This window comes from Lampetra planeri, chromosome 53, assembly GCF_965212315.1.
Source record: "Lampetra planeri chromosome 53, kcLamPlan1.2.h2, whole genome shotgun sequence".
Lineage (NCBI taxonomy): Eukaryota > Metazoa > Chordata > Hyperoartia > Petromyzontiformes > Petromyzontidae > Lampetra > Lampetra planeri.
This window is the reverse complement of record NC_136159.1, coordinates 2,245,259-2,270,317: the sequence shown is the minus strand read 5'-3', so window position 1 is coordinate 2,270,317 and position 25,059 is coordinate 2,245,259. Positions and strand designations below refer to the sequence as shown.

At 49.9% G+C, this 25,059-nt stretch overlaps 1 protein-coding gene across 1 annotated transcript; it reads right to left on the bottom strand.

Moving 5' to 3' along the window:
• Positions 1 to 449: 449 nt before the first annotated feature.
• On the bottom strand, positions 450 to 12,066 carry LOC144734780 (uncharacterized). Its single transcript, XM_078617150.1, has 3 exons — positions 11,779 to 12,066; positions 9,872 to 9,933; positions 450 to 636 (listed from the first exon to the last, which is right to left on the bottom strand). The coding sequence occupies exons 1-3, from the start codon at positions 11,878 to 11,880 to the stop codon at positions 450 to 452; spliced, it is 351 nt and encodes a 116-aa protein (XP_078473276.1). The 5' UTR covers positions 11,881 to 12,066.
• Between the last annotated feature and the right edge of the window lie 12,993 nt (positions 12,067 to 25,059).

Sequence of the window (25,059 nt, the reverse complement as noted above, 5' to 3'; positions counted from 1 at the left end):
ATTCGTCACGGTCACGGTTATGGTGTGAAACATTTTTGTAAAAAAAAATTCACAATTTTTTTTTAAACAAAAATTCTACGACGAATCGTCAAATTTTTGTTCACAAAAATGTTAGGCCAAGTACTGAGCTCCAACACAAATGATGCGCGTCGTAAGACCCTCCACCACACGACGTGCGCAAGCAAGTTTAACGCGACAATTAACATTGACCCAGCTCGCCGGCACGTTCGAGAACATTTCTCGCGATGAAATTCAGAGGTTAGCCATGGGACGTTCAGCAACTGCGCCAAAGCATTTTCTGGGCAAAATCCAGGAAATGCAAAATCCAGCGCAGATGCGGCCACATCATTTACACAGCCGAACCCAAAATCAATTACGCATCGAAATACTGCCCGCGACTCGTCGAGGCTTTCCTGGGTGAACAAGCGTAACAACAAGAAGAAGAATAATTAAGCCCTGGCGGAAACTCGACTTCCCTGTGTCCCCGTTGAGGCGCCTTCTGCCTCCGCCGCGTCGTCATCATCCTCGTCCTCCGAGTGGCGTGACGAGCGGTGGCTGGAAAAGGTGGCCTGCAGCTGCTGCAGATCCGACAGGCGGATTTGCTCCTCCAGGCGGCCGCTCTGCTCGTGGTCGAAACTTAAGGGGCACGGCGGACGGGCGAGGACAAGGAAGCGAAGTCGGTTCGATTATACCACGCAGTGCCCCGTGGCTCTCAACACATTCCTGCGGAGGGAGCTGGTAGGAACGTTGGGTTGCTCGGTCAATGGCCAGGGTCAACGGCGGCGTGGTGTATTCCGCAAATATGCCCGACTGTGAGGGCGGGCACAAGCCGGCGTGAGTAGGTTAAATGTTGAGTTTTATAAGGGCACCACGGGGGTGACCAGCCCCTCCCCACCCAGCCCCACCCCTCCCACCCCCCCTCCCCACCCAGCCCCCACCCTCCCCACCAGTCCCTCCCCACCCAGCCCCTCTCCACCCTCCCCACCCAGCCCCTCCCCACCCTCCCCTCCCCACCCAGCACCACCCTCCCCACCCACCCCCTCCCCTCCCTCCCCTCCCCATCCAGCCCCTCCCTCCCCACCCAGCCCCTCCCTGCACAACGGACGGACACAATAATCCCCTGTGGGCTGGTGTAACCAGGAGGTTCCTACCAGTACAATATTACACAGGTGATGCCACGAAGTGCCCTGTGGTTCTCACAATGTTGCACCGGTGATGCCACACAGCAGTAAGGTGACATCTAGAGGTGACTGCCTGGCACCCAGCAAGAGGGGCTACGGCAGAGGTCGCAAACGGGTTTTGATTCCTTACCCGTACCCGTACCCGGCCGCACCAGGGTCGCAAATGGGTACCCGATACCCGTACCCTACCCGATACCCGGCTACCCGTACCCGGCCGGGTATCGGGTAGGGTACGTGTATTGGGTACCCGATTGCGACCTCTGGGATGAAGCCATGTTGCAGGCGCGGGTGGGTTGATTCTAGGAACTTGAATTGTGAGAAGAGACAAGACGTTTGGAAATGAGTGACAAACGGTGACTCACCAGTGACTCACGGCCTACCCGTACCCGTACCCGGCCGCACTAGGGTCGCAAACGGGTACCCGTACCCGGCCGGGTACGGGTAGCCGGGTATCGGGTAGGGTACGGGTATCGGGTACCCGATTGCGACATCTGGGCTACGGGGGCGATGGCTTTTTCCTTCGTGTCTCTTGGCACCAGTTGCTAAAGCACGCGTGTCCACTTGCAGCAGCAGCATCGCGTTTCTCCCATTAGCCCGACTCTGTCTCTCGTCTTACCAAAACAGCAGCATCATTACCGCCATTCACTGCCGTTGCTAAAATTCGAGATCACATACCCCACATCAAATATTTACGCCACAAACGGTACAACGCTCTTATAGCTCTTCCGTCACTGTTCCCGTGAGCCTCTCTCGTTGATTCCTCTACTCATGTTTCAGAAATCGGCTCTACCGGACTGGTCGTGTCGATTTTTTTCTCCGGTTTTCCCCTCCTCCACATTGAGAAACAGGCGTCTAGATTAGTTAGAATATTTTTTTTCTGCTATCAATTTCCACGTGATAATCCACTTTGTTGAGCTATCGTTTGTGGCAAGATCGCTTCTGAAAAAAATAAGCTTTTAGCTCAGTGGGCCTTTCCTGGTAAGATCAAAAAAACATTTAATTTTATTTGTATATATTTCTAAGTTATTCGCTTACCGGTCCTATACTTTGCACTCCTGTTTTTGTAACGATTGTTGTCGTAACGTTCTGACCCCGTGCCCCTACTGGACATCTGTGCAAAATAATAAAAAAATATCTTTATAGCTCATCGGATTCCCCCTGCAGTCTAAATATTCTGAGTCTGGGTCTTCCAAATCCCCCCCCCCACCCGGTCAATCGGAACAGGGCTCTGCCTACAACCCTGGCTCACCACCCCCCCACGTGAGTTGACACAGCGAGTAAAAAGCGACTGTACCTCAAGGGGTTTGACCGTACACACGTGGGGTAGGGGGTGGGGGGACGCGTGCGTCAAGCTGGCAACGTGGACATCATACGGGGCTTCGAGTTGTACTCAGTGGGAGACGCTAAGAGGATATAACACAGAACGGAGAGGAGGAGGGGGGGAAGTAGCACTTGACAGAGGAGAGAGTCACAGACAGAAGCGGAGGACGATCTTGAGCTTGCACTTGACCGGTTGAATGGGGTGAGAGAAAAAATGGAGGGCAGCATAGAAGAAGGAGCGACCCCCCCCCCGTGCCTCCCAATGATCTTGTTTGGGTGCTTCAGCAGAAGGTCGAGGCTGCTGGAGTGAAGGGCACGTGGAGTGGCGGAGAGTGACTGCTCGTATCGCCAGGGTGGCGCAGTGGTAACACTTGTAGCCTGCAGCCAGAAGGCCCTGAGCTCGATTTCCCCACTCGGGCTCACAGTTCTGCATGGTTTTCTCCCACTTATAAATACATACAATACACCTGTACACCATACCTGTGCATATTATCTGTGCATACTACTCTATCTGTGTATCCCGTGCAATGTGATCGCCGTTGACCACAACATCCCCAATGCCCAAGAATCACCTGCACGTGACACCGATTGAGACAAAGATCACCCGTGTAGCCTTGACAGACTGTCGGGGCAAGTGCTGTTAGCGAGTTAGCACCTTTGAAGGCCGGCGCGGCACACGAGGAGGTGGGTGGCCAGCACCACGCCCAGCCGCCTTTGTCTCCCCAGTGGCGATGTTTTTACACACCGCACCAGGTAATCATTTGAGGCTGAGTCGACCTATGGGAGGCCCAGAACCGATTCGGATAATCGTCACTGGGTGTTGGTGGCAGTGAACGGGAACCGAACTCGGCTCGCCGGGTTCGTAGCGCCGCGCGCTAACCGCTGCACCACCGCTCCCCTATTGCGACAAAGACAAAGATCCCCCGTATAGCCCGAACAGACGGTTGGGGCAAGTGCTGTTAGCGACCATACACAACAACAGCAGCAGCAGCAGCAACGTCGCCCTGCGAATGCTTGTCAGGACCCTCCCGAGAAAGAGTCGTGATGCTTTCCTGGGTGAACAAACGTGGTAGCTATAATCATATAATAATAATCATAATAATTTCTCCTCGAGCAGCGCTCTTCACTCATTTTCACAGGAGAGGGGCCACGATCGCCGACAAGAAGACACCGTGAAGTGTCGAGGGCCCGCCACACATCTGAAATCATTTGGGCTTTGACAGCCATGATCGATGGGGGGGGGGTTGTTTCCTACTTGTTGTGTATTGTCGGTGGGGCCCGCACGCGCCAGGGGCCGCACTGAAGACCACCCAGAGGCCGTCAGGGGCACCCCGCGGTGGCCTTGCGATGAAGAACACCGTGGGACTTTGATATTTGCTCAAGAAGCATTGAGTGGGGTGTGGGTGGGTGGGTGGGTGAGTGGGGTGTGGATGGGTGGGTTTGTGGGTGGGGTGTGGGTGGGTGGGTGGGTGTGAATGGGTGGGTGAGTGGGGTGTGGGTGGGTGGATGGGTGAGTGGGGTGTGGATGGGTGGGTTTGTGGTTGGGGTGTGGGTGGGTGGGTGGGTAGGGTGTGAATGGGTGGGTGAGTGGGGTGTGGGTGAACGTGGTGTGGGTGGGTGAGTGGGGTGTGGGTGGGTGAGTGAACGTGGTGTGGGTGGGTGGGTGAGTGGGGGTGTGGGTGGGTGGGTAGGGTCTGGGTGGGTGAGTGAACGTGGTGTGGGTGGGTGGGTGAGCGCGGGGTGGGTGGGTGGGTCGGGTCTGGGTGGTTGGGGTGTGGGTGGGTAGGGTGTGGGTGGGTGGTTGAGTGGGGTGTGGATGGGTGAACGTGGTGTGGGTGGGTGAGCCGTGGCTGCCACTCACCCCGTGGGCCGAGAGTCACTCTCGCTGGTGGATGCCTGCGGGTCCCTGTCACGCCGGGACGGCGCGGGGTCGTGCCCAGGGCCCCGTCGCTGTGAGACGGAGCCCGTGGCCCCAGAGGCGGCTCCCCGCTCGGCCGTGTCGCTCTCGCGATGGCCTCCGACATAAACCATGGCCCCCCCTCCCCTCCAGCCCTCCTCCTTCCCTGGACTCACACGGGGCTGCTCGCCGTGAGTGTGGTGGTGCCACGACCGCCGCACGCAGCTGTGTTGTAACTTTTTTTTAATTGTTTTACGGTCTTGCCCACGATGTCCAAATATGGGGGGGGGGTGTTGAGAGGAGAGGGAAAATGATGACAGCAGTCGATATTGATGCGGGGACCTCTTTGCGAGCGCGGTAGATGACCGCTCCCTAGTTGTGTTGTTGCAAAAGGAATGCGATCAAGGGCTCAATTAACTGCGGTTGTTGTACCAAGCAGTAGCAGCAACGACAACAACGACAACAACAAACAACAACGCCACGTGCTCGACTCGCACGAGCGAGCGAACGGGCGTGCGGGTGGCCAGCGCCACGCTCCGTCTCACGCTCTCAAAATCCTTCTTCTCCCACCAGTCCTCCTCCTTGTTGTTGTTGTCTATAAGTTGCGTTGGGGGGGCTGTATTCTCTCTCTCGCTCTCTCGTCGGCTCAACAGCCACTCGGTAAACGCAACTCGGTGTACGCGCGCGCGTGTGTGAGTGTGTGTGGAGGAGGCTCATAGGTGCTGCTCGCTAACGGCACTTGCCCCAACAGCCTGTTACAGGCTACACGGAGGATCTTTGTCTTTGTGCTGCTCGCTAACGGCACTTGCCCCAACAGCCTGTCACAGGCTACACGGGGGATCTTTGTCTTTGTGGAGCTCGATAACAGCACTTGCCCCAACAGCCTGTTACAGGCTACACGGGGGATCTTTGTCTTTGTGCTACTCGATAGCAGCACTTGCCCCAAAAGCCTGTTACAGGCTACACGGGGGATCTTTGTCTTTGTGGTGCTCGATAACAGCACTTGCTCCAACAGCCTGTTACAGGCTACACGGGGGATCTTTGTCTTTGTGCTACTCGCTAACAGCACTTGCCCCAACAGCTGTTACAGGCTACACGGGGGATCTTTGTATTTGTGCTACTCGCGAATGGCACTTGCCCCAACAGCCTGTTACAGGCTACACGGGGGATCTTTGTCTTTGTGCTACTCGCGAATGGCACTTGCCCCAACAGCCTGTCACAGGCTACACGGGGGATCTTTGTCTTTGTGCTACTCGCTAACGGCACTTGCCCCAACAGCCTGTCACAGGCTACACGGGGGATCTTTGTCTTTGTGCTACTCGCTAACGGCACTTGCCCCAACAGCCTGTTACAGGCTACACGGGGGATCTTTGTCTTTGGAGTATTGCTAAGAGAATTTTCTTGAGAGGGTCATGGTCACGAGACCACTTCACAGCTTCTCAGCATCACCCCACCACCACCCCCGCATTCGGAAACCACTGCAGCCAGTCGCGTGACCAGCGTGAAGTATGGTCACCAGTAGGGTGACCAGCGTGGTGAAGTATGGTTACCAGTAGGGTGACCAGCGTGGTGAAGTATGGTTACCAGTAGGGTGACCAGCGTGGTGAAGTATGGTCACGTGTAGTGTAACCAGCGTGGTGAAGTATGGTTACCAGTAGGGTGACCAGCGTGGTGAAGTATGGTCACCAGTAGTGTAACCAGCGTGGTGAAGTATGGTTACCAGTAGGGTGACCAGCGTGGTGAAGTATGGTCACCAGTAGTGTAACCAGCGTGGTGAAGTATGGTTACCAGTAGGGTGACCAGCGTGGTGAAGTATGGTTACCAGTAGCGTGACCAGCGTGGTGAAGTCTGGTTACCATTAGATGACCAGCGTGGTGAAGTATGGTTACCAGTAGTGTAACCAGCGTGGTGAAGTATGGTTACCAGTAGCGTGACCAGCGTGGTGAAGTATGGTTACCAGTAGTGTAACCAGCGTGGTGAAGTATGGTTACCAGTAGTGTGACCAGCGTGGTGAAGTATGGTTACCAGTAGTGTAACCAGCGTGGTGAAGTATGGTTACCATTAGGGTGACCAGCGTGGTGAAGTATAGTTACCATTAGATGACCAGCGTGATGAAGTATGGTTACATTAATTGTAATGAAGTCTATTCGGTGGACTAAGTTAATAATGTCACGCAACTGTGATATGGTTCGGTATCTTGTCCATCCTGTGTGTAGGCAGTGACGCACCCAACGCCACCTCTGCATAGGCCCCCCATGGGCGGTTAGCCCCACCCAGAGGTCGCAAACGGGTTTTGATTCCTTACCCGTACCCGGCCGCACCAGGGTCGCAAATGGGTACCCGTACCCGGCCGGGTACGGGTAGCCGTTCCCTACCCGTACCCTACCCGAAATGAGTGACAAACGGCTACTCACCAGTGACTCACGGCCTACCCGTACCCGGCCGGGTACGGGTAGGCCGGGTATCGTGTAGGGTACGGGTATCGGGTACCCGGTTACGACCTCTGGCCCCACCACGACTGCACAATCATCCACTGCTGGATGAAGGCCTCCCCAATGAAGCCTCCGCCACCTCTCACCATTCCGCGATGTACTAATACTTATATTATATTATTTAATTATAATATATTATTTTATTATGTCATATTATTTCATTATTTTATTTTATTTTTATTTTACTTTTATTAATTTTTATTTTACCGAAAAAACCCAAAAATACCAATAACAATCCACCTAGCCACCGGCAAGGCGCATGAATTCATATCGAATCGCTCCACCTCCCCGGCGGACGTGCTGCTTTGCCGTTGAACGTCGGCACGCACAGCCGACTCGCATGTGTGTCTGCTACTCTCTCCGGGCGTGATCACAGACGCGACTCTCAACTCGAGTTACCGGGTTACCTGCACGCGATACAATGTCTACAACACTCACACCGCACACACACACACGTCGCAATAACAGCCGCCCCGTGCCGCCGTTGTGTTTGGTCTCCATTCAGCTAAACACACACACACCACACCACACTCCCCCCTCCTCCCCCTACTCCAAACGCCACCACGACGCAGACAACAGCACACGCGATGTTTTCGCGACATTGCTCCGCTGTTTGTCAGCACTGGCGGGCGTTGTAGATCACTGATGGGTGCGTGAGTTTGTTTCGGTGCCTGGGTCTCACCTAGGTAGGCTCAGCCTCAAAATCTGTACTATGGTGCGGTGTGTAAACGTCGTCACTGGGGAGACAAAGGCGGCCGGGCGTGGTGCTGGCCACCCAGCCCCTCGTGTGCCGTGCCGGCCTTCGTAGGTTTTGCTACTCGCTAACAGCACTTGCCCCAACACTCTGTTCAGGCTACACGGGGGATCTTTGTCTTCATTTTGTTGTTGTATTAGGGATGTTAACCGGTAACCCTATTTCAAGGTTAATAACCGGTTGCGAAAGTCAGCAGTAGCCAATCGTTGCCAGCGACGTGCGAGTCACGAACACACTGATTGATTCAAGCGGCACGACGACGTGATGTTTATCGATTTAGAAGGTAAAGGTGCAGCCCTGCAATGTCTCTCTCACGCCACTGTTGGTGGAAGAGCCTCCACGAGAGGGAGCTCCAATGCGGTATTTGGTCTACTCTTCCCCGATGGCCAGGGAAGCGGTGGTCGTACCCACGCTTTACCCCACCACGTACTAAACATTTACATATTTGCGGAACAATTGGTAACCGGTTTCTTTTTACCGGTTTTTTATGCGGTTACCGGTAATGCAACAGCAACAACAACAATCAAACCAGATCGTAACCACCTTCATTTGTGTCGATCTACATCGATAGGTGGAAGAGCGGTGGCGCAGTGGTTAGCGCACAATGCTATGAACCCGGCGACCTGAGTTTGATTTCCCGGCACGGCTACCGTCAGTGGCGAGTCATTTCCAATTCCGTCCTGAGCCCTCACCCACCCACCACCCACGCGCACTGACCAGCCTGGTGAAGTATGGTCAAACAACCCCCCACGACTGACACTGAGCGGGGGAGGGCCTCCATCCAGCAGTGGATAACTCACGGCTGATGGTAACGGGGACACGATCGCCGCGTGCATCTCGTTTGAGCTGGCACACCATGAGCTACACCACCCACAGTGGGCTCAGCCTGCGTGTCTCTTAGCTCACGGCTTCCCCCAAATATATAACACCTGTCAACAAAAAAAACATTTTTTTATGGCCTGGACTTTTGCCTCCGAAACGTCGTTATTTTTATTATTTTATTTTATTAATTTTAATTTCATGTTTTACCTACGTGACTTTACCGAACGAACTAAGAGTATGAATCCTTGCAGTCACGAAAGCTTCAAATATAGAATTAATTTCAGGGTGCTTTTTCCAAATGTGATCTCAGATTTGCTCTATCACATCTCATTTTTATGCTATCGGCATACCCAATTTTCATTGATTTTACCCGAAATTAACTCTGTCACTTATGATTGCAAGTTGTTGCGAGTCAGTGACTGCTTTAGTGTTAAAATATAGTGCTGTATTTTTAGGATAGTGTGTTTATAACATCATTTTATGTAGATATCCACATATATTTAATATTTTTCTTCTGCAGTTTTTATTGAAATTGTAATATTTGATATCTCAAAAACCTGATGTGATTTGGAATCAGCACCCCAAAATTACCTTAAAACTGTTGGAATACCTTATGCCAGAAAAAGTGTGTTGACCAGTGTTATGGACTTTGTTTTCATTATAACGACAGGCACGCGTCCGCGAGCGTTATACCGCGAGCAAACTCATTATACGCGTTGCTATGGAACCTTCCGGGTGAAAGCAAATATTGGCTTTGAGCGGAGTCCCACAGTTCTTATGGAGGGCTCTTGCCAATAACAGTCCGCACACAGCCACCCCCATAGACCTCCACCTACACGCCCGTTCCCCGCTTCGAAATGATTTGAGTCAACGTGAAAAACGACGCTGGCGCTACGATCTTCGCGGCGAAAAAAACGGCGGGCGCCGGTTCCGGATGATTCTCGTAGCAACAGTAGCTACTACACATGTAGTAGCTGCTACACATGTGTGTGTAGTAACTACACATGTGTAGTAGCTACTGCACGCGAGAGAATTTATTGCCCCGAGGGTGACCCACGTGTCCTTGTTTGACCCCGGACAATCCGATAATTGGCATCGGTGTTCGGGTGGCAGCAATTGATTCGTGCCCAGGTCTGGTGATTGCTGCTGCATTGTGTTGAACCTCATGATCGCATGGCTGTCCAGTTTTGAGAAAAGTCCCCTCTCCCCCCCACCCACAACCTCCGATCAGCACGTTTGGCCACGTACGGTGCGAAAGAAATGTAATATATACACGTAAAATAGCCCTGGATTGACTGCGAATATATGTGCGGGTTTGACCCAATAATGATAATGCACTGCCCCACGTGTCGTGGATTCGTCACTGTTGGCTGGACCGGTGCCCTGGGGGGATCGCCCCGCGCACCTCTCCACGTTCTCCTCGCTGCTGAAGCTCTCCCTGCGCCTGCCCCCGTCTCCTGGGGGGCCCTGCACGAGAACACAGACAGCCACGCTCTAGACTAGATAGACACATTGAGGAAGACACACAGCGACACACAGACAGCCACACTCTAGACTAGATAGACACATTGAGGAAGACACACATCGACACACAGACAGCCACGCTCTAGATTAGATAGACACATTGAGGAAGACACACAGCGACACACAGACAGTCACATTCTAGACTAGATAGACACATTGAGGAAGACACACAGCGACACGCAGACAGCCACGCTCTAGACTAGATAGACACATTGAGGAAGACACACAGCGACACACAGACAGTCACATTCTAGACTAGATAGACACATTGAGGAAGACACACAGCGACACGCAGACAGCCACGCTCTAGACTAGATAGACACATTGAGGAAGACACACATCGACACACAGACAGCCACGCTCTAGATTAGATAGACACATTGAGGAAGACACACAGCGACACACAGACAGTCACATTCTAGACTAGATAGACACATTGAGGAAGACACACAGCGACACGCAGACAGCCACGCTCTAGACTAGATAGACACATTGAGGAAGACGCACAGCGGCACACACAGCCACGCTCTAGACTAGATAGACACATTGAGGAAGACACACACAGCGACACACACACAGCCACGCTCTAGACTAGATAGACACATTGAGGAAGACACACACAGCGACACACACACAGCCACGCTCTAGACTAGATAGACACATTGAGGAAGACACACACAGCGACACACAGACAGCCACGCTCTAGACTAGATAGACACATTGAGGAAGACACACATAGCGACACACACACAGCCACGCTCTAGACTAGATAGACACATTGAGGAAGACACACATAGCGACACACACACAGCCACGCTCTAGACTAGATAGACACATTGAGAAAGACAGACACAGCGACACACACACAGCCACGCTCTAGACTAGATAGACACATTGAGGAAGACACACAGCGACACACAGACAGCCACGCTCTAGACTAGATAGACACATTGAGGAAGACACACAGCGACACATAGACAGCCACACTCTAGACTAGATAGACACATTGAGGAAGACACACACAGCGACACACACACAGATTCCCCCCCCCCCCCCCCGCGAGATGCTTCGTGAGTGAGTCGATCCTCTTCGTCCCCTATTGGGTATAAGGCCGCACACCCCCCGCGAGATGCTATAACAGTTATAAGACTTACGCAGCCACGAAGCCGAACACCTGAACGGCTCGCCTACTATTGCTGTTGTTATTATTATTTACTAAAGTCACAACATTATTACGCGCTGCTCTGGCTCAAGAAACAACCGCGAGTAGAGTTCAAATTGGCGTCTCTCCACGTGTACATTTGTTGAAAAAAATTTAAACAGGTTTTTTTTTAATATATCAGCTTGTTGGCTTCCGGATCAAACAATTGTCAATCGGTATGAGTTCAAGCAAGCGATCTCTGAGCCCGGTTTCGATCTGCTGAGTCTCATCAGCAGAGTCGGGCTTATGAAACAAAAGGGCACTTCGCTGCGTGCGTTCAAACGCGCACTCATTCAGTCAGAGCCATTTGGCTGATGGAGCAGAAGTCAACATTTGTTTACGTGTGGAGACAGGAAGGCGTTCTGCTCTCACTGCAATGCACTTCTCACTCTGTTCGTTTAGATTCGCGTCGTTTGGAGATGCAGCCGCTGCCACGGCTGCTGCGTCGGCAGTGTGAAAACAACAAACTCGAAAAAAAAATCAACAAAATCCGCCAACAGCACTGCGTACCTTAAAATAAAAATAAAAATGTCTATAATATGCGACGTTTCGGCCAATGGCCCTAGTTCACAGCACGCGGGAAGCACCTCGTGCTTGAGGTAGTCCTCCAGCTCCTGGAGCAGCGAGTCGCGGAGCGGGTCGGACATGCCAGGAGCCATCCTCTTGCGCAGAGTCGGAGGTAGAGGCATTCTTTCGCCGACGTGCGCGCGGTTGAACTTCTTTCGCACCGTACACAGCCAACCAAACGTGCTAATCGTCAAGTGCGGCGGTAGGACAAACGAAACTTGAACTCGCGGCCCACCACCTGTAGCCCCCGTGCGCTCGTGTGCCCGTGACGCCTCGTCCCGGCGACGGAGACCTGACCTATGCTCCGACACCTGCCCGCCGCTACCTGCCCGCTTGCCCACACCTCCTCGCGCACCCCACCTGTGGCTGGGTGGATCCCTCCTGCGGGCAGCACGCCCCTTTCTCCCGCCTCTGTCCCAGCAGCACGCGGCACAGGTGCGGCTGTGTGACCTCGGCAGACGCCGGCCGGAGATCGATGCAAAACGCAAGGTGGCAGGCGGCAAGGTGATAGTGTCAAGTCGCCGCCGTGAGTCTACGACTGGACACGCGGCGACTTGAAGATAAAGAGGGTCCTAGATTTTAAGCTTTCGTGACTGCAAGGATTCATACTCGTAGGTTGTTTTTTTAACCGAAAAAACCTAAGAGTACAAAGAGGGTCAGCTGACACTGGCCGGCGGAGATGTCCCAGACACGCGAACAACGCTCTCTCCGAGAACCTGAACGTATGGTTGTAATTAGGGTATGAATCTAAATATTTCCAAGTGCTTCATATGTATGGGGTGTAGAATAGAAATAATAAAATAGTAAAAATAAAACATAATAAAATAATTATTTATTTTATTACTTCCATTCTACGTGACATTACCGAAAGAACCAAGAAGATGAATCCCTGCAGTCACGAAAGCTTTAAATCGAAACTCTTGGACCATTTGAAGCTTTTAACATTACATTTGTTATCATGCTACAGTGTTATTATCCGTTCTATGTCCATTTAAAACGATAGTCCCATATAAGTGTTACCATTGTTTCTGAACCACCCTGCGTGTATGGCGCGCTTGTTTTAAACGCTCCGGCAACTCGAAGCGCCCATACGCCACATCTCGTCTCAAAAGATTCGAAGGCGACCCCCGGTGGCAGCTGTCTCTGTGCGGCACGAGATGACGAAGCACCGTCCTGCAAGGGCGGTGGGTAGGGGGGTATCAGTGTGCCAACGTCACTGACATCCGGACTCGACTCTATTCCACGCTACCGTCATTCATCCGAACGCCTCTGTTCGTCTTCTTCAGTAGCCACCTGTAGGCCTAATGTCGGAGCAGTTTGTTTGTTTGTTCGGGTGAACAGAGCAAGTCACGCGGTGTGGAGATCGGGAGAACGGTGGGCGAGGCTGGAGCAGGGGTGGGCGATGTGGCGCGTAATAACAACTCGAAATCCACCAGGCACCGAGCCAGAGCAGTCCCAGATACATCTGGAATAAAGTGATGAAAAGCTCGGTGTGTGCGTGTGTGTTTTTTATTCATTACGAACCAGAGGCAAACGAACGTTCATTCGAAGCCACGTTGCGGGAACTTTGTGAGCCTGTAGGTGCGCTCTATGCAGCTGTGGGTGCCGCGATGGCGAGATGTTAACTACCTCGCCTGGTGTGCAGGAGGTCGTGGGTTCGATCCCGACCCTGACGCCTGCTGTATATTTGGAGTTTGCGTTTCTGTCTCTCATCATCATCACGGTGGCTAGGAGATGTTAACTACCTCTCCTGGTACACAGGAGGTCGTGGGTTCGATCCCGACCCTGACGCCTGCTGCTGTATATTTGAAGTTTGCGTGTCTCTCTCCCCGTGGTCACGTGGATTTTTCTCCGGGTCCTCCGGGTTTTCCCTTCACATTCAGAAACACGCGTTTCGAGTGTAGACATTTCCACGTGATAAGCCACTTCGTTGAACTATCATTTGTGGCCAGGTCGCTTCTGGAAAAAAAACAAAAGTGCTATATAGCTCAGTGGGCCTTACATGGTGAAATAAAATAAAAAGTTGTTTAGTTACAGTGACCGAGGACTGGAATGGCGTTGCTTCAGCCAGAACGTGGCTGGGGCAATGCCAGCCGCACACCGCGCAGCAAGCGGAGTCGGCACGTGCTGCGCATTGCCACACGCGGTGTATTGGGGTGTGTGTGCGCGTGTGTGTGCGCGTGTGTGCGCGCGTGTGTGTGTGCGTGTGTGTGCGTGCGTGTGCGTGCGTGTGTGTGCGTGCGTGCGTGCGCGTGTATGTGCGTGTGTGTGCGTGTGTGTGCGTGCGCGCGTGCGTGCGCGTGTGTGCGTGTGTGTGTGCGTGTGCGTGCACGTGTGTGTGTGCGTGTGCGTGTGTGTGCGTGTGTGTGCGTGCGTGTGCGTGTGTGTGCGTGTGTGTATGTGTGTATGCGCGTGTGTGTTTGCGCGTGCGAGCGTGCGCGTGTGCGTGTTTGCGCAGAGTCAATTAAATTACGCTGGAAACTGCGCGTCAATCGCTGGCCTTGTTCCCCCCCGAACACAGCTCGCGCTGTTCACGTTGCTCCGACTCAGAGCCCCTGGCTCTGCAGCCTCACCAACTTTTGAGGGAACAAAGTAAGCCGCTCACGCCGAAGGAAATGCGCCGACTTGAACGCGGGGTCGTCACAACGTGCGACTCACTCGAGGGGGACCTTCGCTGGCTGCCTCGCTTTGGGCAACCAACTGCTGATGATTTGATCGTTTGAAGCGAACGATAGACGTAGATTTGGGTTTTTATCATTCTAAATAAATAATTTTAAAATTACTCACTAGAGTTCTGCTCTGAATAAGGGGCGCATTGCCTGAAACGTCGGCGTAGCAATCGTGTCCGATATAAATGCATGTTCATGATAAAAGCGTGGGGTTGTTTGAGCGGAGTCAGTGCGGCTCTGTGGGGCGAGCAGCTTCAACTCTGTGCGATGCCACGACACGTGACGTACATGCTGGTGCCGTCTCTCCGTGACACGACAACCCCACGTGCACGGCACGGGATTCGTGGCGTGTGTCCAGACACAGGTAACCGACGGCTCATTGTACGTTTAGTGTACGGGAAAAAAGCATGCGTGACAACTAAAATATATTGCTTAAAATTAAACGCAAAACAGCCGGCAAATAATTCTTCGACGCGTGTCGCGTTGTTCGTTGAAAGTTGAACGACAAGAAATGCTCGCGTAAAGCGACTTAAACTCGCCACGTTGTTCAGCTTTTGCTGTAACCTTTGAAAGGTTGCTTGACATTTGAAAGCGATGCAGTTGCATGCGACCGGGTTGCGCAACCAACTGGTCGCTCGGGTTTGGGTGACGCGCATGGAACTGTTGGATGTGCAGCAATTCACTTTTTTTGGGTTCTTTCGGTAAAGTCACGTAGATAGAAAAATTAAAAAATAATAAACAACAACAAAAACTGTTGTTTATTATTTTAATTGTATTATTTTTATTCACTTTATTTTTTATTATTTTTTTTCTATCTACGTGACTTTACCGAAAGAACCAAAGAATGCGTTGCAATATATTCATTTATTTACTACGCTCCGCATAGGTCTACACTGCTACTCTAGCTCAGCGTCTGTAGATGCTAGAAGTGGAGTGGTGAATTATCATGATCGCTTTCAGCTGCAGACGATGGTCTGCACATTCTAGACACGACGTCGCTGCTTCGTTATTCTTGTTATTTTATTTGTCATTTATTTAGTCTTGCGCGTGTAAAAACACTTGTGATTCACTGCATCGCTTTGTTTGTATGTATACTGTATAACACGCTTGAAAGTCAAGTCCTCCGAATTATAAGACATTCCGGAAAATAAGACGCACCCCAACCGTGTGGTCGCTATCAATGAAGTTACACAAATCTGGTCACACACACACACACACGTACAGGATTGTAAGACTCACACCCCAACATTCGCTTTAAACTACTGCAGTGCACGACTTCGGAGACGATCATTGTGGAGGCACCTTCTTTCATTGACACACGCGATCTCGACGACACGCACTCGTCACTCGCGAGCCTCAACTCAACACTGACCGTCTCGCAGTGACGACGCTAACTCTAAGACAGTCGACGGGTTAATTCTAGATTTGAAGCTTTCGTGACTGCAAGGATTCATACGCTTAGTTCTTTCGGTAAAGTCACGTAGGTAAAAAATGAAATGAAATCACTTGATGCAGCAGATCCGGCTGTGACGGTCCCACCTGATGACGGAGACTTGTGTTGCCTCGGAAACGTCGTGATTTTATTGTTTTATTTTTATTAATTTTAATTACATTTTTTACCTACGTGACTTTACCGAAAGAACTAATAGTATGAAGCCGACGGGTTATCTCGCAGCACGACGACGACGACCACCAGACGATCCGATTCCCACGAACAGTTTAACACGAAGTAGGCTGTCTTTTCTTGGATGTTCTGTTTGCACATAGTCACATAGTCACTTTAAGATGGTTTCTTGTTCATGTTTTTTTGTTTGTTGCGGTTGCGCCCGACTCAAGAGCCGAATGGCTCACAGGCCTATACCTAATAAATGAACTTGAACTTGAGGACTTGAGACTTTCGCGACCAATATCATCCGTAATAGAGGTTCTTTTGGGGTTAGATCGCGTAAATATATAAATGTTGTGTCGTTACAACCCGCCACCACCCGACACAGCCAACTAGTAAGGGTTGTCACGTGAACGGAACGTGGCCAATTCTGGCTGTCGCCTGATGAAGCTAGTTGTAATTATTGGCGAAACGTCGTACTCAGATTGTAAATGTTGTGGCTTGGCTCTCCAACACACCAGTGTTGCTGTACTCGTGACGAATTGGCCACGTTCTGTTGACGTGACAACCCTCACTAGTTGGCAGTGTCGGGTGGTGGCGGGTTTTAACGACACAACATTTATATATTTATATTGCCACGAACATTCCCTGCTCTCGTTTCCTGTGATCCACCCAGCGTGCCCTTGCTCCGCCCTGGGCCCCTGCCCCCCTTTCTCGAACTCACCAGAAGGTTCCAGGGGCTTCCCGATTGACCCCTCCGTGACCTTTGCCCCCCCCCCCCCCCAGTTCCTGCATTCTGCCGACACACGGCCGTGTAGATTGTCGCTCACTGGCGTGTGCGCTGTTTGTACACCGCAGTTGCCATTTGGGGCCGTCCATAAATGACGTCACGCACCGGGGGGGTGGGGTCAGACATTTGTGACGATGTGTGACGAGGGGGGCGAGATTTTAGAAATGTGACGTCACGTCAAAATGCGCAACTTTAAATAAATATAGACAACACGTTCTACTTAATTAAATAGACTTTTGAATAAATGTTTTCTCCTACAACATCAGAGTGCAGCGCCACATTAAATACGCACGACAATGACAATAATTTAAAGCGATTTGAAGCATGTTTTATTTGGGGGGGGGGGGCAGAGCTTTGTGACGTCATATTTGAGGGGGGTCTGACTTTTTGTGACGCCGTGTGACGAAGGGGGGGGGGGGTCAAAAATCGTCCAAAATTGCGTGACGTCATTTATGGACGGTCCCTTACGAGCGCCGTTGTGGAGAATATAAGTGCTGTCCTCTATTGTAAGTCGCCTTTGCTTGTGATGAATCAATACTTCTGATGTTCAGAATCTTAAGAAATATTGACACTGGAGGAATCCGATGTCCTATAAAGCTCTTTTTCACAGATGTCCAGTCGAGGCAGGTCAGAACGTTACAACAACAAACAATACAAAAACACGACAGCAGTACAAAGTAGCGGAAAGGTAAAAACAAATTACAAAAAAAATCTATACAAATTAAACTCTACAATTTGTTTTTATCTTACCAGGTAAAGCCCACTGAGCCATTAGCTTATTTTTCAGAAGCGGGCTTATTTTTGTTTTATACATTCCTAGAAGGCCATGCTGCTGATGGGATGTGTAAAAAAAATACTCTCATGTTTGTTCTTTACGTGGAGGAGAGGTACAGATACGGGAAAGGGCCCGCGTATGTGTCCGCTTCGCTTTCGTCAGCTCAGCAGACTTTATAGAGTCGTCGACTCAGCAAACACAACCCCTACAAGGTCACGTGATTCGCCGACGCCGGTTTCGCTTCCACGTCGGCGGAGCCACGTGCCTCTCTTTGTTTACGACGCCTCACGTGACGCCGGGTCACGCGCGCGCACGCACACACAACAACAACAACCGCCATTCGCCACCAAGTGGCGGTGACGTCACTACGACGCTCGTGCCAGGCCACGTGCACCTTGAGGCCACGTGAAGTGTCGAACGCCCGTTGGCAGGAGGTCACGGGGCAGACCCAGCAGGTGCCACGGGTCGACTGACTGAGATGACTGAGATGACTGGCTGATGCACCCACCAGTGCCCTCTACTGTGCCAACTTGCTGTGCTTTGGCCACCCGGCGCTCCGCTCGTTCTTGTGCACACACACACGCGCACACACTCACGTGCACACACACGCACACACACACACACGCACGCACACGCGCGCACACACTCACGCGCACACACGCGCACGCACACGCGCGTGTGTGCGGCGGTTGACAGATGGTGGAGGGAAATGCCCCCCTCTCTCTAGCTCCATGCGTGCCAAGCCCTGGCGCGGTGCAGGTAATTATCGGAATTAAAATGTGTATTTAAAACTGGAGTGCAACCTGAGGAACGCCGTCTAATGCCCGCGTTGTGCCGGTTAGAAACACGTTACCCCCCACGTGTGTACAGCTTAACCCCCCTCCCCCCCCAGTGAGATTCAGTCGCTTTGTACTCGCTGTGTCAGTTTCACGTGGGGATGGATATGTTGGTGGTGAGCCAGGGAGTACGTAGCCCTGTTCGGATTGACCAGGGGGACGATTTGGAAGACCCAGAATCAGAATATTCTTTGGTTCTTTCGGTAAATTCACGTAGGTGAAAACTAAATAAATAAAATAAATAACATTTAAATCAACAAGGGTTTAAACCCTTGTCAAAGTAACTGTTTTTTCACTGATGACGGACGCTTGTGTTGCGCCCGAAACGTCGTGATTTAATTTAGTTGTTTTCATTTATATTTTATTTTTTATCTTATTTTATTTTCACCTACGTGACTTTACCGAAAGAACCAAAGAGTATGGATTCTTGCAGTCACGAAAACTTCAAATCTAAAAGAATCAGAATATGTATTTATACTGGAGGAATCCGATGAGCCATCAAGCTCTTTTTTTTACAGGTGTCCAGTAGGGGCATGTCAGAACGTAACTACAACAAACAATACGAATCAAACACAATGGGAGTGCAACTGAGCAATTAACCTCCTTTTTCAGAAGCGACCTGGCCACAAATGATAGCTCAACAAAGTGGCTTATCACGTAGAAATGTATATATCAGCAAAATCATCTAAATGATATGGACACATGTAATGGTGGTGGTGGTGCTGCTGCTCGGATTAAAATCCTAACGATCAACAAACCAGCGATGTCGTCCTGCTCGAATTAGCCACGTTGAGACATTGGTGCCCATCTCCTGTTTGTAGCCCAAACCCAGTGGTGGAAATTCCACGTTCCCGTGCCGGTGGTCGAATAGATGGAAATGTCTCCAAATAGTTTTAGCTCGGTTGTTGTTGTTGTTGTACGTGACGTTTGTTCTTGCGATTATTGTTGTTGTTTGCGCTGAGCCCAACTTGAGCCGCAGCCTTCTCTGCTGTGACACGTCTCGGTTACGTCAAGCGAACGGTAACGAAAGATTTACTCTTAGTTCTTTCGGTAAAGTCATGTGCATCTACAATGACTTGCGCACAAACACGTCCACGTCCACGTCGTCCACGAGTACCTCGTCCCCTCTTTTAGCCCCGCCCTCCCTCCCGATACGTTCCATTCATTGGCTACCACATTCTGATAAGCTCCTCTCCCCTCTCCTCCTCCTGAACTTGTATTTAAGAGCTTGCATCTTGAATCCCTGCCTCACTTGATGCAGCAAATCTGGCTGTGACGGTCCCACATGATGACGGAGACTTGTGTTGCCTCCGAAACGTCGTGAGTTTATTATTTTATTTGTATTAATTTTTATTTCATTTTTTTACGAACGTGACTTTACCGAAAGAACTAAGAGTATGAATCCTTGCAGTCACGAAAGCTTCAAATCTAGAAACGATAGATTTGTGTACCGGGTTTCTTGCAACGTTAATTATCAACCCTAAACAAAACAAAAACAACCCCAACTGTTGTAACTTCTTCTCTGGTAGCATAGCGGTGCATGTCCATTATTAACTCTGGAGTACAATAGATTAGAGGTAAAGCCTCTGGTCTGGTCTTCTTGGTTCTTTCGGTAAAGTCACGTAGAAGGGAAATAATACAATAATAAAAATAAAACATAATAAAATACAATTCTCACGACGTTTCGGCCACAACGCAAGCATCCGTTCTCAGGTGAAGAACAGGTCTGTCGGAAAGACAGCGTCTGAATGAACACCACCAAGCTTGGCAGCGTATATTTAAGCTGGGTTAGAGGAGGAGAGCGCCTTGACAAAGGAGTTTACATATCAACAGATATGGGATTAGTCACTACTTGTGATATGTGTGGTTGGTGGGGGGGGTCTCAAAGTCATATTATGCTCGTGTATTATGTAGGATTAGCGGTAAGAAAGGGAGGAAGTAGGATTAGCAGTAATAAAGGGAGGAAATTTTTAATAGTAAGGAGCTGCAACAGCCAAATCACCACGTAAAAAACTAAAATAGAAGATGAATCCCTGCAGTCACGAAAGCTTTAAATCGAAATTTAACCGCCTCTGGTCTGGATGAGAGGTAAACCCTCTGGTCTGGATGAGAGGTAAAGCCTTTGGTCTGGATGAGAGGTAAAACCTTTGGTCTGGATGAGAGGTAAACCCTCTGATCTGGATGAGAGGTAAAGCCTCTGGTCTGGATGAGAGGTAAACCCAATGGTCTGGATGAGAGGTAAACCCTCTGGTCTGGATGAGAGGTAAAGCCTCTGGTCTGGATGAGAGGTAAACCCTCTGGTCTGGATGAGAGGTAAAAACCCTCTGATCTGGATGAGAGGTAAAGCCTCTGGTCTGGACGAGAGGTAAAACCTCTGATCTGGATGAGAGGTAAAGCCTCTGATCTGGATGAGAGGTAAAGCCTCTGATCTGGATGAGAGGTAAACCCTCTGATCTGGATGAGAGGTAAACCCTCTGATCTGGATGAGAGGTAAACCCTCTGATCTGGATGAGAGGTAAAACCTCTGATCTGGATGAGAGGTTAAACCTCTGATCTGGGTGAGAGGTAAACCCTCTGATCTGGATGAGAGGTAAAGCCTCTGATCTGGATGAGAGGTAAAGCCTCTTATCTGGATGAGAGGAAAAACCTCTGATCTGTATGAGAGGTAAAGCCTCTGGTCTGGATGAGAGGTAAAGCCTCTGATCTGGATGAGAGGTAAAACCTCTGGTCTGGATGAGCGGTAAAGCCTCTGGTCTGGTCTTCTTGGTTCTTTCGGTAAAGTCACGTAGAAGGGAAATGATACAATAATAAAAATAAAACATAATAAAATACAATTCTCACGACGTTTCGGCCACAACGCAAGCAGCCGTACTCAGGTGAAGAACAGGTCTGTCGGAAAGACAGCGTCTGAATGAACACCACCAAGCTTGGCAGCGTATATTTAAGCTGGGTTAGAGGAGGAGAGCGCCTTGACAAAGGAGTTTACATATCAACAGATATGGGAGTAGTGACTACTTGTGGTATGTGTGGTTGGTGGGGGGGGGTCTCAAAGTCATATTTTGCTCGTGTATTATGTAGGATTAGCGGTAAGAAAGGGAGGAAGTAGGGTTAGCAGTAATAAAGGGAGGGACATTTTAATAGTAAGGAGCTGCAACAGCCAAATCACCACGTAAAAAACTAAAATAGAAGATGAATCCCTGCAGTCACGAAAGCTTTAAATCGAAATTTAACCGCCTCTGGTCTGGATTAAAGGTAAAGCCTCTGATCTGGATGAGAGGTAAAGCCTCTAATCTGGATGAGAGGTAAAGCCTCTGATCTGGATGATAGGTAAAACCTCTGATCTGGATGAGAGGTAAAGCCTCTGATCTGGATGAGAGGTAAAACCTCTGATCTGGATGAGAGGTAAAACCTCTGATCTGGATGAGAGGTAAAGCCTCTGATCTGGATGAGAGGTAAAACCTCTGGTCTGGATGAGAGGTAAAGCCTCTGATCTGGATGAGAGGTAAAACCTCTGATCTGGGTGAGAGGTAAACCCTCTGATCTGGATGAGAGGTAAAGCCTCTGATCTGGATGAGAGGAAAAACCTCTGATCTGTATGAGAGGTAAAGCCTCTGGTCTGGATGAGCGGTAAAGCCTCTGGTCTGGTCTTCTTGGTTCTTTCGGTAAAGTCACGTAGAAGGGAAATAATACAATAATAAAAATAAAACATAATAAAATACAATTCTCACGACGTTTCGGCCACAACGCAAGCATCCGTTCTCAGGTGAAGAACAGGTCTGTCGGAAAGACAGCGTCTGAATGAACACCACCAAGCTTGGCAGCGTATATTTAAGCTGGGTTAGAGGAGGAGAGCGCCTTGACAAAGGAGTTTACATATCAACAGATATGGGAGTAGTGACTACTTGTGGTATGTGTGGTTGGTGGGGGGGGTCTCAAAGTCATATTATGCTCGTGTATTATGTAGGATTAGCGGTAAGAAAGGGAGGAAGTAGGATTATCAGTAATAAAGGGAGGGAAATTTTTATAGTAAGGAGCTGCAACAGCCAAATCACCACGTAAAAAACTAAAATAGAAGATGAATCCCTGCAGTCACGAAAGCTTTCAATCGAAATTTAACCGCCTCTGGTCTGGATTAAAGGTAAAGCCTCTGATCTGGATGAGAGGTAAAACCTCTGATCTGGATGAGAGGTAAAGCCTCTGATCTGGATGAGAGGTAAAACCTCTGATCTGGATGAGAGGTAAAACCTCTGATCTGGATGAGAGGTAAAGCCTCTGATCTGGATGAGAGGTAAAACCTCTGATCTGGATGAGAGGTAAAACCTCTAATCTGGATGAGAGGTAAAACCTCTGATCTGGATGAGAGGTAAAGCCTCTGATCTGGATGAGAGGTAAAACCTCTGATCTGGATGAGAGGTAAAGCCTCTGATCTGGATGAGAGGTAAAACCTCTGATCTGGATGAGAGGTAAAACCTCTGATCTGGATGAGAGGTAAAGCCTCTGATCTGGATGAGAGGTAAAACCTCTGGTCTGGATGAGAGGTAAAGCCTCTGATCTGGATGAGAGGTAAAACCTCTGATCTGGGTGAGAGGTAAACCCTCTGATCTGGATGAGAGGTAAAGCCTCTGATCTGGATGAGAGGTAAAGCCTCTGGTCTGGATGAGCGGTAAAGCCTCTGGTCTGGTCTTCTTGGTTCTTTCGGTAAAGTCACGTAGAAGGGAAATAATACAATAATAAAAATAAAACATAATAAAATACAATTCTCACGACGTTTCGGCCACAACGCAAGCATCCGTTCTCAGGTGAAGAACAGGTCTGTCGGAAAGACAGCGTCTGAATGAACACCACCAAGCTTGGCAGCGTATATTTAAGCTGGGTTAGAGGAGGAAGGGCGCCTTGACAAAGGAATTTACATATCAACAGATATGGGAGTAGTGACTACTTGTGGTATGTGTGGTTGATGGGGGGGGGGGTCTCAAAGTCATATTATGCTCGTGTATTATGTAGGATTAGCAGCAACAAAGGGAGGAAGTAGGATTAGCAGTAATAAAGGGAGGGAAATTTTAATAGTAAGGAGCTGCAGCAGCCAAACCACCACATAAAAAACTAAAATAGAAGATGAATCCCTGCAGTCACGAAAGCTTTAAATCGAAATTTAACCGCCTCTGGTCTGGATTAAAGGTAAAGCCTCTGATCTGGATGAGAGGTAAAGCCTCTGATCTGGATGAGAGGTAAAACCTCTGATCTGGATGAGAGGTAAACCCTCTGGTCTGGATGAGAGGTAAACCCTCTGATCTGGATGAGAGGTAAAGCCTCTGGTCTGGATGAGAGGTAAACCCTCTGATCTGGATGAGAGGTAAACCCTCTGGTCTGGATGAGAGGTAAACCCTCTGATCTGGATGAGAGGTAAACCCTCTGGTCTGGATGAGAGGTAAAGCCTCTGATCTGGATGAGAGGTAAAACCTCTGATCTGGGTGAGAGGTAAACCCTCTGATCTGGATGAGAGGTAAAGCCTCTGATCTGGATGAGAGGAAAAACCTCTGATCTGTATGAGAGGTAAAGCCTCTGGTCTGGATGAGCGGTAAAGCCTCTGGTCTGGTCTTCTTGGTTCTTTCGGTAAAGTCACGTAGAAGGGAAATAATACAATAATAAAAATAAAACATAATAAAATACAATTCTCACGACGTTTCGGCCATAACGCAAGCATCCGTTCTCAGGTGAAGAACAGGTCTGTCGGAAAGACAGCGTCTGAATGAACACCACCAAGCTTGGCAGCGTATATTTAAGCTGGGTTAGAGGAGGAGAGCGCCTTGACAAAGGAGTTTACATATCAACAGATATGGGAGTAGTGACTACTTGTGGTATGTGTGGTTGGTGGGGGGGGGTCTCAAAGTCATATTATGCTCGTGTATTATGTAGGATTAGCGGTAAGAAAGGGAGGAAGTAGGATTAGCAGTAATAAAGGGAGGGAAATTTTAATAGTAAGGAGCTGCAACAGCCAAATCACCACGTAAAAAACTAAAATAGAAGATGAATCCCTGCAGTCACGAAAGCTTTCAATCGAAATTTAACCGCCTCTGGTCTGGATTAAAGGTAAAGCCTCTGATCTGGATGAGAGGTAAAGCCTCTGATCTGGATGAGAGGTAAAACCTCTGATCTGGATGAGAGGTAAACCCTCTGGTCTGGATGAGAGGTAAACCCTCTGATCTGGATGAGAGGTAAAGCCTCTGGTCTGGATGAGAGGTAAACCCTCTGATCTGGATGAGAGGTAAACCCTCTGGTCTGGATGAGAGGTAAACCCTCTGATCTGGATGAGAGGTAAACCCTCTGGTCTGGATGAGAGGTAAAGCCTCTGATCTGGATGAGAGGTAAACCCTCTGGTCTGGATGAGAGGTAAACCCTTCTGGTCTGAATGAGAGGTAAACCCTCTGGTCTGGATGAGAGGTAAAGCCTCTGATCTGGATGAGAGGTAAACCCTCTGATCTGGATGAGAGGTAAAACCTTCTGATCTGGATGAGAGGTAAACCCTTCTGGTCTGGGTGAGAGGTAAACCCTATCATCTGGATGAGAGGTAAAGCCTCTGATCTGGATGAGAGGTAAAGCATCTGGTCTGGATGAGAGGTAAAGC